The 17,290-nt window shown below is 42.6% G+C and overlaps 1 protein-coding gene across 4 annotated transcripts in view; it reads left to right on the forward strand.

Moving 5' to 3' along the window:
* Positions 1–6,148: 6,148 nt before the first annotated feature.
* The window catches only part of PPP4R4 (protein phosphatase 4 regulatory subunit 4), a 553,487-nt gene continuing 542,345 nt past the window's right edge, over positions 6,149–17,290 (forward strand). For all 4 annotated transcript variants that reach the window (XM_029597867.1, XM_029597868.1, XM_029597869.1 and 1 more), the window contains exons 1-2: positions 6,149–6,852; positions 7,496–7,569. In XM_029597867.1, coding sequence (XP_029453727.1) covers positions 6,763–6,852; positions 7,496–7,569 — 164 coding nt within the window. In that variant the 5' untranslated portion in view covers positions 6,149–6,762. The remainder of the gene's footprint in view (positions 6,853–7,495; positions 7,570–17,290) is intronic.

Here is a 17,290-nt window from a genome sequence, read left to right on the forward strand (position 1 = left end):
TGGTTTTTACGCACATCAGGCTTTGAAAATTTGGGCTTTAGCATATAAGTAGAATTATCAGAGAGAGAGAGAGCATGCTTCTGGATGTGATAGCACAGGCTGATCCTTTGGAAATATGTAAGCTTTTTGTATATATGTAACAATTGTTTTTATCTACTATTACTTCTTCTGTATGATCTGATTTTATTTGCATCCTCCTATTGCTCAAATAAACTTACTTTCCTAAGTACCTGGAACCGTGATGTACTGAATCAAAGTTTGTGTGTAGCTATTTGTATAGGGAATAAGCTCCTGGGTTCAAGCTCTCAGGTGTAATTCCAGTAATTGTGTTTACATTGGGTAAACTCCCGAGATAGTCCTGTGTGCATGCAGGTGATAAGCCCCTCAGGTATCCCCCAGTGTAGACCTCAGCGAGAGATTAGCCCCCTAGGTCAGAGCTCCTGGGGAGAATGCCAGTGTGCACGGTCTGAACCCAGAACACCATACTCCCATTTGAATGCTTTAAATTCCCAAAACATTTAGACTACATTTGTGCTTTAACTAAGTTTGCCAACATGCGTTCCGATTTATTCCCATGCAAAAACAAATTATGGCGGTACAAAAACATTTAATCTAAGAATGTGTGACAAAACATTTTCTCTGTTAATAGGGGTCCCCAAACTTGCCACATTCCATGATAAGTATTGCACTTTAAATCCCATTATGGAATTCATAAACTGTGCAAAAAGGTCTCCCCACCTTCTGCCTGAAGTAGACCAAGAAACACCCGCACCATATTAGACCACTATCCAACAGATTCTTCGAAATAAGAGGCAAGTAGCAATAATCTTTATCTCCTATATATATGAGCAGAGTTACAATAGAAAAATTTCCCACTAGAACAATTTCTCCCCTTCTACTGATCCCAACCACCCTCCAACCCAACCGCCCCCCAAATCCACCTGACCTAACCCCCTCCCACCACTCCAACCCCTTTTCCCCACAGAATTCTTCCAAAACCATGAGCTCTCCCTCTTGAGAGACAGAGTCACCAATGTGTGCACTCAGGTGCCATCTCCCAGAATGCAGCACTTCAGTACACCTCTGCCCCAATAGTTAACCACTTATCATTTCTCCAAGTTAAAATGAACCCCTCGTAAAACCAGTCAAAGAAAAAGAAAAGAACTTGATACTATTTTTTTCCTCCCTCTTTCCATCCACTGCTCGCAGAGAAATCATCAAACCGATTCCTCACCATCGTGCTCTATATTAATTATGAAATAAGTCCTGTTTTTTTCTCTTAACGAAAACTGACCGATCTCTCTTCTTTGGACAAAGTATTGAGGTATAAGGGCAAAATCAAGTTTTCTGGATTAAAAAAGAAAACAAGGCTGCCAAATAGGTCCGGTTCCTACTGGCGGGCAGTTCTGGGGAATCCCATCATTGCGCATACTCTTAGGATTTGGAGAGCGGTTACTCGGGCGTTGTGTCCATAGAGAGTGGAATGGTCATTCCTCACTTCTCTGATCCGTAACCCGCATTAATCTCTACATACCTTTTTCCATGATTTAAATGTGTGGGCTTCCAGGGGGTTACATTTCCTGGGACAACTGGCTGTTGAGGGTAGTGTTAAATTCTTTACAGATTTGGTGGAGGAATTTGGTTTACCACCTACTATCCAATGGCTATATTTTTATTTGAGTAAAGTGGTCTCTGACATTATTAGGGGCTTTCCGGAAGTTGAGGAGGCGGGATGAAGGACCTCTGAGTTTTAGTCGGAAACCGGAACATCTAATAGCTATATTGTATAAGCTACCAGGACTACTTTATGTGTGAAAAGTACCACTACAGGTCTTATACAGTTATAGAATAACGATCTGGGGAAGAGCTAGATGGAAGAGCAGAACTGGAAGTCTAATTGGAAGAGATCTAGATAAATTATCATTTTTTATAAAGGGCGAGAGTTGCAATATAAATTATTAAATAGACTGTATCTTACTCTAGTCTTCTATGCAAAATTCAGTAATTCCTGCTCACAGTGTTGGCGGGATTGTGGCTTTCCTGGCACTTTTTATCATATGTGGTTGGAATGTCCAGAGGTTCAAATTTTTTGGAGACAGGTGGCTGATTCTATCTCTGCTATCTGTGGCCAGGGGATGAGGGTAGACCCGGCTCTTTTCTTGAAGGGAAAGTGGGCAAACCAATGGGATATGACAGGATGTAGAAAGTTGGTGGGCCACAAGTTGCATGTGGCCCGTTTGACAGTGGGCACATCAATGGAAAAGTTCTCCAACTATCTCTTGTTGGGAATCGACGTTGTTACATGTTGCCCTTATGGAGAAACTTACCTTTTCTTTAAGAAATCAGTTTGATAGATAACAAGATATATGGGGACCATACTGGGATTGGAGGGGGAGGCAGTAGACTATTTTAGTTCTGAAAATTTTGGTTATAAATAATATTCACGGGGATGCTTTTGTATACAGCCTGACATGTTATATGCTGCTCCATATGTCTTCTGGAATTTCCAGTTTTTCAACATATTTTTGTGCTTCAGGCAGATTCTCAAAAACTTTGTGGTAAAAGTTTAGAAATATGGCAATAACAACACGGGGATTGTTATCATTTCCTTTCCTCGGCCCAAGCCTGTGCGCTCTCTCAATAATCAAATTCCCCTTTAGCTGCGGTATACTTAGAACCTCTGGAAGCCATTGTGTATTTCTGCCAATTTATGCTCTTCGATTGTTTTTCCAATACCAGTGCATCGCAAATTATTGCGCCTTGAACGATTTTCTAATGCTTCCAGCTTTTCACCTTGTGTCACAACCAGTTTCTCGAGTTGTAGCAACTTTCTGTCCACTGACATTGCCTTGTCCTCCACCTCCACGCGGCCTTCCACGTTATCTAATCTTAGGCCAAAATCGCTTACGGATTATTTTAATTCTGCAATTTAAGCTAGTATTGCAAGTTTATCAGCAAGGGCTTCCGAGACTGCAGTAGTTATTGCACTCACTGCATTCTCATTGATCGGGCCCGGCTGCGGCGGCCATTTTTTCCACGCATATCTTGCTTTTTTCCTTCTCCTTTATCACTGACTTAGGGGGCATACCAGTAGGAGATTTGCACGTGTTTGTCATTATTCATAAGAACTGCCCAAAGGAGATAAAAAAATCTGTTTGGGTCATGGATGTAGCAATTTACCTCTGATTGCGGGGGGTGGCACCTGGAGCCCAGTTAGGAGCGTCCTCCCGGGATCACCGCATCACATGTCTCTTATTTCTTTGATTTATATTGTGCCTTTCAGACTTTTCAAAGTGGATTACATTCAGGTTCTATATATATTTTTGTTTGCATAATCTATACTTTTTTCTGTATTTGGTGAGGTTTTGTTTGTGTTCTAAAAGTTTGACCAAGGTGAGGTATTCTGCTAGTGTGTAGTTTCTGTGTAGGGTCATATAGCAGCTAGGCTTGTTCTGTTTTCCTAGTAGGAGGTGTATTGGTGTTTTAGGGCCTGATTGGGTATGAGAAGTTTACCAAGCTGTAATTCAGTTTACTCATGGCTTTCTGAGGGCCAAGCCCACACTCAACACAGGCCATATGGGTACCACGTGGCTTTTTTTTGCAGGGTTTTCGGGTTGGCACCACAGCAGTCTATATAAATATAATATACATGTTATTTAAGTGGTACTTTTACCTCAAAACACTGTACTTTGTTCTTTTTCATGTAAAATCTGCTATTATAAATTCATAACTTTTAATTGTGTGCGGAGAGGGCCATCGGGGGGGGGGGGGGGGGGAGTTGGATTAAAGGGCACAAGATACATCATGAAAGGAAGCAAGACTGTATTAGGGTTACATACCCATACACCTTCATCATTTCACCTGTTTCCCACTTCCCCAGGGTGGGAGGGCATGTGGTAGGGTTCCTGGGAGGGTGACAGGGTTGCCAGCCTGATGTGGCAACTCTATTGCCACATCTCTGAAAACCCTGACCCCTTTCACCACCCTTCCCCAGCATTTCAAATCACTGAAAAGACCAGGCTCCAAGAGAATCTGGCTCATTAACACTCCAAGAGGAGATCCTCCTACCTTAGCCTGCTAACTGATTTGACCTGCGCCACACCATAGCTTGAGGCCGATGCAATATTTGTACGCAGAAAAGAGGCACTCAGTATTGAGCACCCATTTTTCCTAAAGCACACTCAACCACCTCTTCTTGGCATGCGATGCAATATTTAAATTAAGGGTCACGCAAAAAAAAAAAAAAGAGGTGCTGGGTAAAATTTGTGCATTCCTAGCGCCTCCTTGGCATAGGGTGCATGAGAGGTGCTGTCAAGCGGGTTAGGAAAATGGACGCTCAATCTATGTGTATCTTGAATTTTTTTTTTTTAACTTTTTTTTTAACTGAATCTGCTTTATTTGGTTCCTTCTACTTAGTATCGCTACAATACTATTTGAAGGAATCACAGAAAGCAGGATTTTTCTTTTTTTTTTCAATGCGCCCTTGAGCTTGGCATACCTTTACAGCAACCCTGGGCTGGCATAACATTTGCTGCACTGCAATGGGTGCATTGGCTGCGCTGGACATTTTTTGCATTTGGGGGATTAGCTAATAGCTACATCTACATGGAATTTACATGTGATGAGCACTATAAGCTAAGTGGTAATTTGGATACGCTAATTACAATATTGCATCGGGGGTTCTGGACATGCGTCCAATCACATTAAGCTGTGCGCTAGCTGCTGGGCACGATATTGCATTGGCCCCCATGAGTGCAGGACGCGCCATCTCATCCCTCACCTCACACAGTAGATTGCCTTGAACCGTAGAACTGGATCGGCCTGTTTGGCCAACCCGGCGTGAACCGTTAACCCTATCTGAGTCCCAATTATTTTCAAAAAAAGACTCAAGACTTGGATCTTCTCCTTAGCCTACGCCTAATTCGATCTTAATCCTTCCTAACCACTGGATGCAAATGTTCATGGTTTTCATTGCCAAACAACCACAGATAATATCTCATTTTGCTCTTTTCTCATACAATCGCCTGTTATATGTTTTATTACCATTCATTTACTATTTCTGTTATTTAAAGGTTCTATGTCATTTTGAGTTTAAATGTATATCCAAGTTCTGTATTTCCTGTTCCCTGTAAGACTCAAATCAGTCATTTCAATAGTTATATGTAAACCGAAGTGCTTAGTGATTTTGTCTCTAGAACCTCGGTATATAAAAATGTTAAATAAATAAATAAATAAAAACAGAGGTGTGTGCTGGGGGTGACTGACCCCCCATAATCAGCTACAGTGATTTTTTTCTCACGTTGGAAAAAAATATATATTCGGGGCAGCTCAGAAGATAAGAGTGGCCTTTTCCCACGCCTGTTCCCCTGTACAGAATATTTTGCAGGCCCCCCCCCCGGCATTTCACAGCGCAAAGCCTCGAGGCGCTACCACTAACAGACAAATCCTTCCGCTTAGCCTCAAGAGACGGAAAGCGTGCTTGCCAGAGAGGGGCTCCGCTTTCTCAGCCCGCTTGGTCGGGGATCGCAGGCAGGGGGTGGGTGGGGGAGGGCAGAGAGAAGAGAGAGAGAAACACGTTCGCGCTCACGCTCCCTGGAAAGCGATTGCAACATGGACGCCTGGCGGCAGGAAGTTTGGGCCGCCGGGCTCGCCGTAGCGGTGCGTTGCCATAGCGACGGGTTGAACTACAGTAAGCGCTGGTCACAATCCACTGCCTCCTCCTCGCTGCTTCATCCAATTTATTTATTTTTTTAACCCCTGTTCTGGGGTGGGGGATGATCCACTATCTAGTTTTTATTTCTTTTAAGTTCTAGCATTAGCAATCGGCGCTTCGGGAGGGTTCTTCACCATAACGCCTGCTGTCTGTCCCATGCCTGTGGAGGGAGATTACTGAAATGAACTTTTTACCTTGGGCACGAGCAGAGTCAATTATTTTTTCTCTTCGTAAATCGGCTTTAGTTCTTCTCCAGATACCTTCTTCTTTTTAAAAAAAAAAAAAAACAAAACCAAAAAACCAGTCTCGTTTTATTTTCCTTTTTGGTCAGCTTCCGTTCAAGATATATTCGGCGTGTCCCACCCTCCCGTGTTCCTGTAACCTGTCATCGGGCTGTCGCCGCCGCCGCCAGAGATGGTTCCTTCCCCTTCTCTTTAACCTTCTGCGGCAAAGAAAAAAAAAAAAGGAATAACACAACAACAACAACAAAAATAGCCAAGCCTCAAACAGAACGAATTGTGCTCCTTTTTTGATGCAGTGAAAATCAGAAACAGGATACACGAAGAAGGCCGTTACCGAGAGAAAAAAAACCCAATCATTACACACACAACCATTCCCCAGCAGATCCCTACCTCCACTCGCTCCTTTCTCTGCCCGACTCGTCGTCCATCGGAGGGCTTGGGCGCTGAAGTGCGCTGGCGCAGCCTCCTCGCAGGATCCCCGCGCCCAGCATGCTGGGCTTCCTGGGCGAGCGATCGCGGCGATAGAAGTGGCCCGAATCTGGAGGGAAAGTTGCGGTCCGGGGGCTGCAGCGGGCAGGGATGGTAACTGGAGCCGGGCTTGTGCCGCTAGCTCTTTCCTCCCCGGCTGCTTCGCGTTTCTCTGGGCTCTGGTAGAGGCTTCTCCGCGTCGCCCCCTAAGCCTCAGGGCTGGAAGCGGCTCTCCCTTCTCCGTGTCGCCCCAGTGCCATGCCACTCGCCCCGGGGACACACCATGCTCTGTGAAGCGCTCTGAACCCTCCAGGCAACCCCGGCAAGACTCCTTCCAAAATGGATTTTGGGCAAAACAGCTTGTTCGGCTACATAGAGGATCTCCAGGAACTTACTATTATCGAAAGACCTGTCCGCAGGAGTCTGAAGGTATGTATGCATCCGATCGCCTTAAACTTTTGTGCGTTTAAGGTTATACATTTGCAGAAAAGCTAACCCGATGGAATGGCTTGATGCCCAGCATTTATTTCAAATTGATTTTTCGTTTAAAGATAAAGCTTTGATATTATTGCAACATGTTTTATTTTCTCTAAATAAAATAAAAAAAAAAACCCAACCTCAGTAGAGATGAGAAATACCTGTAATGAGACAGTTACAATTTGATCCTCTTTATTTTAGCTGTAGTCTGTCATATCAAAGCGCCACCATGAGAACCACAGTGACATTTATTAAAATTCAGAAGAAAAAAAATATATACAAATAGAGGTAATGGAGAGGTTAAAGGCCAGAACTGCATAGGGAATATATTAATTGCCTCACTGTCTCCTCCCTAATTGTTCATACATTGCTTCATATTAGGAGAAAGGAGCTATTGTACTAAAGAGTTGGCACTAGCAAGTGCATTAACCTCTTTATGATTGATTTCTCTTACTGGTTTTTGAAACCCTGTTGTGGAAGGGGCAAATAAATGTTTATTTTCTGTTATCCAAGATTCTGTAAATGTATCAGTAAGCAGTATTAAAGCTGGGAAGATATGATAATGCTTTGACAGATTTGGTATCTCATTCCACAGACTCCTGAAGAAATAGAAAGACTGACAGTTGATGAAGAACTCAATGATATTGAGAGGGCAGTCTATCTGCTCAGGTAAATGTACTTTCTAAAATTTTATTGCAGATTGCTGTTTTAACGTGGCCCCTTAACATGTATTCCCTGGTTTCCTTCAGGAATGCTGTCACTTGCAGGACTGGCATTGTGACAGGCAATGAATAGCTTATGTGAGAAAGATAATTGCTTTGGTCCTTGTCAGCTAAATTGAACTGAGGCCCCATGATTACAGGCAGGCCCTCTTAAGCTAGGAAGAATTAGTATTGCATTCAGGATCTAGAGCACATGCATACAGTTTTTGTCTTTGATCTTTGCCCTAGAACATTCTATATTTTGCCTAAAACAATTGTGTTTTGTAATTTTCTACAGGTTTATTAAAGAAAATATTATAGGAATGGGAATTAAGCTGCTTGTGCATTTAATAGAACTGAAACTGGATAGAAGGCCATTTATTTAAAACATGTTTTTCTTTAGTGTATACTTGAGTTAACAGAGCAGAATTTGTGGTACCAAATCCAGATCAAGAAATCTGTACTTTATCCCTTGATTGTACAAGAACATAAATGAAAAAGAATTAGTCTGCACCTGACCAAGAACTAGAATAATTTGATGAAATAACCAGAACAACCAGTTTTAGTTTTTACTAGCAATACCATCTCTTCTTTTTAATTAAATATTGTCCGAGGTTTACTCTTGTGTTTGCTTTTCTGGTGAAATAATATGGGTAAATCTTCTCATTTTCCATGAGTTGATAGCATTGTACTTTTTTACATGTGATGCCACCCCACTGAGACCCTTCTGCAAATTAGGAAAGACAAAAGAGAATGTGGTATAAATAAGTTTCACTATACTCTTTCATAATCTCAGGGTCTAATTGGGTGAATAATATGGATAAGAAATGTTTTTTCTTCTCTCCAACCTTCTTTTCTTGAAACTGTCAGTTTTATTTGCATGTCAGAGCATTACAAATGTATTTAGTTTGTATGCTGCCTTTTCGGAAATGTCTCAAGGAGGTGAACAACAAATAATTAATACAATGCATCCAATAAACAATATTATAAAAAATGTTCAATTTAATTCATAATTTTGAGTGCCGCATGTTTTCCCATACGCATTTTATTTTGGTGGTATGCACATGGATTTTGGCTGAACAGCTGTTTGCAATGTTTATTGGTGTTTGAATTTTTAGTTGGATTTATGTAGTGCTTTTTGTCAAAGTGCTTTCAGTACAATACAGGAAGGGATGAAGGTCATAGTCATGTTGCATAGGCTTAATCAGAGGCCATGAAAGCTAAAAGCAATAGCGTAAATTGAAAAATGAAAAGTGTCAATGTTTGGGACAGACAAGATGTAATCTGAAGTTAGAAAGGGAAAGGTGCAAAAACCTGATGACGCAGAGCTTTTGTTCAGGGAAGTGGTGTAATAAGCATGATTTGACATGCAAAATGGAAGCTCTTGAACAAATTTAGAACAAAAGACATGGAAACCTGTGAAAAATCGCAGAAGCACATTTTTTTGTAAAACTTTGCCTGCTCTCAGTCTGTAGGACATAGTGAATAGATCCTTAGCTCCTTGCTCTCTGCCTCTCATCTGTGGCTGGGCAGCATATTTCCAGCCACGTATTCACTTTCTTTCTATTTTCGGATTTGGGAAGGGGATCCTTTACCTCGAGTGATAGAAGGACCTCTGTATACCACTGGCTGGCCATTTTTACAGCAGCTACCTTAACAGCCAAAGGTTAGACCTTTATGAAGGGTTTTTTGGCTGTAAATATTTTTTTTTTCTTAAAAATGCAATTTTTCAGCTACACTGGTGTCTTTGGAAATAGTGAAAGGTTCTTAACCACATGTGTGGGACAACTGAAGTGCCCTGAGTCCACACCGACAGGGTATGTTTATTATTAGCATATAGATAAGGTTAAGATATGAGGGAACAGAACCTCATTTAGTAGAGAAGAAGGCAGCCAAAAGTTTGAATTAAAGTAAGAATGACTGACCAGTAAGTGGTGAAGATAACAAAAGAAGGCAGAAGTAAACTTGGGAGACTGAAAGGTGAATTTAGAAGCAGATCTGCAAGCTAGAAGGAACAATATAAGAGTGCAGTAGGTTATTCTGGGAAATGGAAGATTTATTTAGATGAGAGCATATTATAAGCAGTTGCAAGGTCAGCTGTGGAGTAAAGGAGAGAATAGCCTGGATGACTGAAGGCTTCAAGGTTTACTTAGTAACAGCAGATCTAGTCACAGATGCACACCTTTTGCAGATTCAATAAAGACTTGTATCCATTAGGTTCAGTCTCCCTCTGATTGTGTACTGCAGCTGTTCCCACTCAGTAAAGTAGGCGTGATTAATGAGCAGGGGAAAAAAAGAGATGAGTCAAAGATAATGCCACAGTTCGGAGCAGAGGGAGACGTTAATTTACCAGAGAGTGACATGTACTGAAGGGTGAGGACAGGAGGAGGGAGAGGGAGAGAGGTGAAGAGCTGTGAGGAAAGAAGAGTAGTTTGAGCCTGTTCCTATTTGACTCAAGATGGTGGTTGAACACTAAAATGGAAATGGCTGTGAGACAGGAAGAGATCTTATAAAGATTAACAGGAGAGAGGGATGGACAAGTTAGCAAGAGAACTATATAGCTAGTAAAGAGTAAAGGTGTCTGCTGTTATTCACATGCATCTTCTAGGATTGCACTGATCATGAGGGATTCTAATGTACAAAGGGAAATCAGTGTGTTTCAACATTTTACACTGCACAGTCAAATAGTATTACCTATTTATTAAATGGAGCCTGAGTGTATGCAATTTTGGATGTCAGCACATTTTTCAAATCGAAGGGGGGGGGGGGTTGTGTAGTGTATACATAAGGAATACATCGTGTTCTTTTTATAAAGTTGAATACAATGATTATTGGCATGGATGGAGTGTAATTATAGCCTTACAAAGACCACTTGGACATGTACTAGAAAAACAGAAGTGCATACATCTAGACTTCTAGAGACAACTGGCACATTTTCAGTTTTGTGTCTTTTGTGAGATAAAAAGAAGTACTAGAGGGAATTCTTGTGACATGAGTGATTTTGTATTCTCAGGCAAGTGACGGTTAAATCAGACGAATGAGCTGGTAGATTAATGTTTGATCAGACATGATTTTAGCAATGAACGCTTTCATGGTTAAAACTCGTAGGCCGTGTAGAGGCAGGAGCAAAAACCATTTCATGTATTAAAATATCGATTCATGTGGTGTTATGCAGCTTTTTGCTTTATAAAAATGCTACTCGGTAAATTGCTAGTGGCAGAACTTTTCATTAGCTAGACTCATTTTCCAAGCCACTTCTGAGAGTAAAACAATGTGTCACCCATGGAAATGGGTCTTTTAGGAAATTGCCTGCCCAATGTGAGGGTGCAAATACGCACGTACAGCCTGCACGCGTGTCTTTTTTCCTGCATATCAAGGAGGCGTTCCTGGGGGCGGAGTTAGGGAGTTACGCATAGCTTTTTATATGCATCTAAGTTTCGACGGAAACATTACCCATATATATTGTCAGGTATAAATGTTTGCAAGTAATTTTCTTGGATAATTTTCATAGCAAAAGTACATGCGTACTTTCTCTTTGAAAATTAGTGTATAGTCTGCAGATAAAAATTACCCGCAGACTTTGTGCATGGTGTCTGAAATTATATAGCACCTCCTTGGGTGAAATCCAAATGGAAAGGACAGTGCCAAGCTACTATATTACATATGTGGTTTAAAGCTGGGATGTAACCATAAGCTGGAGGTTTGGATCCTGTAGCAAAAACTGTTCAGTTTTCAGGCCTTTTTTATTGATTTGTTTTTTTGGCCCTGCTCCTGTTGGGCTTCCAGTTCAGTTGGAATCAGCCTCTGCTGGGTGATGGCGCCATGCATGTTTTATTCCTAACTACATGGGGATTTTTCCTCCCTCTTGTATTCCCACTCAGTTCACTTGGCTCAGTCATTGCAGCGAGAGCCCTCAGCTGGAGGCCATGCAGTCATGGGCCCTAAATCCAGAGGCTAGGTGTGACAGAGTGACTGGGCTGGGAGCACAGCCTCTGCAGCATCCATAGCTCTCGCTGGCCCAGAGAGTGTCAGACCCAGCTCCCTCCACATGGCACTGCCACTGGATCAGTGTGCATTGCTACTTAGGTTTCTTGGAGACAGTGGATCCCACTGCCATTTATTTCATCCATGCGCCATGTCTCCTTAGCTCACTAGAAATGTAAGATGGTCCTTTTTTCCCAGTCTGTTTCTCTTATTGCCCTATGGCTACCTTTTCCTCCTCCTTCTCATAGTTTCAATAGGCCTGGAGTTAGGCCTAGGCAACATAGGCAATTGCCTATGGCACTACATTTTAAGGGCACAAAATACCCAGGCCAAAGAGGAGTGCAGCTGTGCCATGGAGGAGCCTGCTCCCGCTGTCCACTTCAAAGGGTGCTGCTGTGGCACCCGGGGACTCTGGAGGGGGGTGGGAGCCGGAGGGCCTTCAACCACTATATCTTCTCCCATCCCCCACACTCCAATCCTATCAAATCGTAAAGCCAGCCCTTATGTGATCTTGAAAGCTGCTGCACACCATCCTCTTTGGATAACTCTTACACTGCTCCGGTGAAAATGTATAGCAGGCTGCAAAAAATCCAGGCCTCACATAATTGTAATTCTTTATATCTCCCTTCCAGAACGGATTATTATAGTTTCTTTGAGCTATGCTCCCATTTCCTATTCGAATATAGTGAATGGCGGAAGGGTTGGGGCGGAGCCAAGATGGCGACGGTTTAGCAGCACAGCTCCGTAGCTGCCCGCTTTTCTCCACAACTGCGTTGGTTCCTTGTGTTACTGTGCCCCCGAAAAGGAAAGGACGGGTTCGCGTGTGCCCTGCAGGGCCATCCCTCCCACCAGGACAGCGAACTATCACGGAGCAGGCAGCAAACTATTCAGGAACGGAGGAGCCGTGCTCCGCGGGAGGTGACTACGGGAGGAGCCGCGGTCGGCCCTGGAGAGACCAGCTTGAGCCCTCCAGACTCACGGACGCCTCCAGCGCCGACCCCCCCCCCCCCCCCCCAAAAAATTTCTCGAGTCCGGTGAGTGCTGCACCGGTCCCGACAGGGCTTCGGAGTGCAGCTGCAGAAGCCACCGCGGGAAATGGGAGTGAGATACAAGGCCTGGAAGGGGCAGGGGAAGGGATGGCAGGGCTGCTGACGGCAAATTGAAATCGGGACTTTGTTTCCACTTTGAATGCCTTTAATGGCGAAGATATTTTTGAATTTGAGCTTGAAGCAGGAAATGCTTTATTCCCCCAACCTGAAGTAGTGACCATGGACGCTCTCTGGAAGCTGATGACCAAACTGGGGATGGCAGTATATAAATATTCTCAACGGCAAGCAGATGTTTCCTTAAAAGTTGCAACTTCTACGTATGAATTCAATGCAAAAGATCCAGAGATTAGAAGAACAGGAAAGGAAGTCTCAAGATGTTCAAGCAGCTTTGGTGAAGGATCGTATCGCCCTTAATAGAAAACTGGAACAGTTGGAAAATAAGGCAAGGAACTTAAACCTTAGGTTTATAAATCTCCCTAAGGTTATGGGCGAACAACCGAGAACAACGCTGAGGAAATACATGGTGGATATTTTAAAGATAGCTCCAGAGAATATTCCCACGTTGAATAAAGTGTATTTCATGCCACATGCGAGGCCTAGAGAAGAAGAAGCTGCTCCAGGGATTGAGCTGGCAAATTTAACAGCCTCCTTAGAGACTTCCACTTCTGAAATAATAGAGAGGTCTACTCTCCTAGTTTCCTTCATTTCCTCACAAGATCTTAGTCTTGTAATGAGGAATTATTTCCAAAATATGAGAGCAGGATTTGGCCAAGGTGCCCCAGGAAAGGAGGAAAGGAGGAGAGGGTTCCTGTCATTGAGACAGGAAGCCCGCTCAAATAGGGGCAACTTTTATGCTCAGGTACCCTTGTCGTTGCATATTAACGTTAGATAATATTACTTATGTTTTCTTTGTACCTGAACAATTGAAGGTTTTGCTTGAAAACAGAAAGAGGTTAACCCCCCATTCCCTTAGTCCAAGAAGGTACTACTGTCGAGTCATTAGAAAGAGAATAGTTATTAAACGCTAAGCTTGTTCTTTTTCTTTAATTTCTTGATGTGATTATCTCCTCATATTTCCGGCAGTAAGCCCCCCCCCTTACTGAAAATATTTGGGGTCAAGTCAAATGATATTGTTTTTCTTTAATGTAGCAGTTGTAAGTTGTGAAAAATGTTGTTTATTTCTTGGTTTCTGTGCAAAGTGATTAACCTTTGTAATTTTGATTAAACTAATAAAGAGAAAAAAAAAAAAAAGAATATAGTGAGTGGCATAAAAGCATCCACCCAATATTACTGAATAAAAATTGGATAGCAAATAAGCACATTCCAGATTACAGCTTCAGCATTAAACAGTGTTTTTCACACTCACCACACAGAAAGAGGGGGATTTTGCAACATTAAATATGGACATATATTCTATCCATTTTTAAACCCGACTTGCGCGTATGAGCCTGCCTTGAAATTTTACGCACATATCTGTTGCACGATTTTCCAAAGGGCCATTTAGGGTCCCTGTGAAAATTCTCCCTGTGTGGAGCTCTTAGCAGATGTTTGTTTTTTCACTTGCACTGTAGTGCAAGACGTTGAGCTCTTCAAAGTATTTCAGGGCCTTTGAAAAGCATATTTAAAAGTAATAAATTACAGCTGAAATGCGTCTTCTTTAGCACACTGAGCGAATCGTCTGTATTTTATAACTAGCATTTTGCATAAAGTTATATCAACTGGTCATTCTAACAAGGAGATTATTGGGCAAAAATCACTGTAAAGAATTACATTTTACTAAGAAAAAGGGCTCATTCCTACTACAAGGACTACAACAAAATAAGCATGGGGTGTATAAAAATGACTCCTTAAAGGTTATGAAATTAAATATTTTAAAAAAGTACAACATAAGGAGATACCAAAAATAGTTGGACTTGCACAAGTATTACAATTGAGTGCAAGGCACACAATTCAACTTTTGCAACAGTTTGTTTTAATTTATTTCAGTTTATATATGCTTAATCACTAAAATGGTGCTTGAAGTGGTGTGCATCAAAATACATAAATTACAATTTAAAATAACAGACAGAGTAAAAAATGCGAGGTCCATATTTTGATATAGTCTGGTCAGAAAAGTTAGCTGGATAAACTTACCTAGCTAAGGGGGTCATTTTCAAAAGGGATCGCACGCGAAAAGGGACTTTTTGCGTGCGATACCTAGATCGGGGCGGATTCTGGGCAGCATCCGCACTGGAAGGGGAGGAGTCGGGGCGGCACTGGGGTGGACGCTGCGAAGACGTCGACGGCGAAAAGATAAGGGCCCTTTTCACTGCCAATTTCATGCCCAATAGCACCACCTTTTACGATGGCGCTATTGGGTGTGAAAGCCGGCAGTGATTGCACCGCAGAGGTGCGATCGCTGCTGGCTTTTGCAGGCCCGCCCCCGCTTCGCCACCCTGCCCCCCCCGTTACTGCTGGATTTTCTAAGATCTGTGACCTTAGAAAATCCAGGCCTAACTTTGGAGGTATTTTCAATAGTGCTCTTACTATTGGAGTTAGCCCGTTAACTCAACTCCTCCCAGTTACGTCCCCAGAATGCCCTCTAACTTAGGCCTTGATTCATCAAACTATCACATGCGATAGGAAGAGGGGCATGTTTTATGGTAATAGCTTATTTATCGCAAAGTGTTTAGGTATTAGTGTAGGGGTAAGGGGCCACTTTGACATTCAGAGTGAGACGTACGAACAGAACCGTGCACTCTTGTGACGATTTGATGTCCTTCGGAGTGAGGAAACTCACCCAAAGATGAGATTTGTACAGTGTTCTCTCAACCTAGCTTGATGGACTCCAACTTGGCCAGAAATCCTGCCCCAAACTCCACCCTTTTTCTAAATTAGCATCACACCATGCATATGGTGCTTTTCGCATGCGAAAAACGCCTTAACGCATGCAAAAAGCCCATAACACAGCTTGGAAAATAATCCCCTTAGTTGGCTAGAATTTAGCCATATTGCTCAAGTACTCATTTAGCCAACTAATTTCGGAGTTAGCAGGCTAAATGCTTTTGAATATAGACCTCACCATAAATATAATATATACAAGACTCACAAATCCCTCAAATGTAGTAAATATTGATAATGAACAACAAAACAATACATAATATATCTGAAAGATTATCTTACAGCAGCCCTTTCCAAAGAACAATAGCACAGTAGCCCTGTCGTAAGGTAAAACAATTCTTTTTTAGATCTCTGTAAGGTCATTATAATTCTTTGACTCACAGGCCAAACTCCAATATAAAATCTGTTTTTTAAAAACAGCCATGTTTTTAGGGAGCATCCAAAATTTAAAATATCAGACAACTGGCAAATATCCCTGGTAAATGATACCAGAATATAGGGACTACTGATGAAAATATTGTTCCCTACACTTAGTTAATTGTTTGTTTGTTTGCTTTTTTTACTGGCAGTTTGCAAAGTCTATTATTATGCACTTTGCGACCATAGAGAATGACCCAGGACATATCGTGGCAATAATGGGATCCATATTCAAATGCTATGGACCTCTGGCTAAGTGGCAGCCACTGAATATCTGGCTATACCATGTAGCCGATAGTCAGTGGGTGGGCAATGGGCGTAACTGGGTGATGCTACTTATCCAGATAACTTACAGGGTCATTCTTCAAAATGCGTTATGGCATTAACGCCCGTGATAATAGTAATGCATGCGATAATCATGGTACCGCAAGGCTGGGAGGGGTTTGGGCCTGCACAAGATAGGAAAAAGCTACAAATAATATCCAAGTGCTTGGATATCCCAGTAAATACTGTTGGATCAATTGTGGGGAAATGGAAGCGGCATTATACCACCCAGACACTGCCTAGATAAATCCATCCCTTAAAACTCAGTATCAGAGCAAGGAGACTTGTGAAGGAAACCACGGAGAGGCCAGCAATCCCTTTGAAGGAGCTGCAGAGTTCAGTGGCTGAGGCAGGAGTGGAGGTGCACCAGTCAGCCGTATCAAGAGCTCTGCATACAACTGGCCTGCACGGGAGGGTGGCTAGAAAGAAGCAATTACTGAAGAAAAACCACATCAAAGAACATTTGGCATTTGCCTGAAAGAATCAGAGTGAGCCAATTAAAATGTGTGATAAGGTTTTCTGGTCAGATGAGACAAAAAATAGAGCTTTTTGGCTAAAATTCAAAATGCTATGTATGGTGGAAATCTAACACTGTCCGTTCCTCAGCAAACACCATCCCAACAGTAAAGTATGGGGGTGGCAGCATCATGTTGTGGGGATGCTTTTCCTCAGCAGGGACTGGGCATCTTGTTAAAATTGAAGGACAGATGGATGGTGCAACATATAGGGAGGTACTGCAAGACAACCTGCTTCAGTCTGCTAAAAAACTAAAACTTGGGACAAGCAGGATCCACAAGCACAAAACCACAGCAACACAGGAGTGGTTGAACAACAAAAAGGTGAATGTTCTAATGTTCTTATGTTTTTATGGCCAAGTCAAAGTCCAGATTGTTGCACGTCCCGTCCGCGCTTGGCCTGCGTCCGGGCCTGCTCACCTCGTCCCTGCTCCGGCGAGTCCTGGGTCGTCCTCCCCCGCTACTGCTGCAAGCTCCGCTCGTCCACGGTGTCCCGCAGTGGCGTCCTCCGGGCCTTCCA

The sequence above is a fragment of the Rhinatrema bivittatum genome, chromosome 4, assembly GCF_901001135.1.
Source record: "Rhinatrema bivittatum chromosome 4, aRhiBiv1.1, whole genome shotgun sequence".
Taxonomy (NCBI): Eukaryota; Metazoa; Chordata; class Amphibia; order Gymnophiona; family Rhinatrematidae; genus Rhinatrema; species Rhinatrema bivittatum.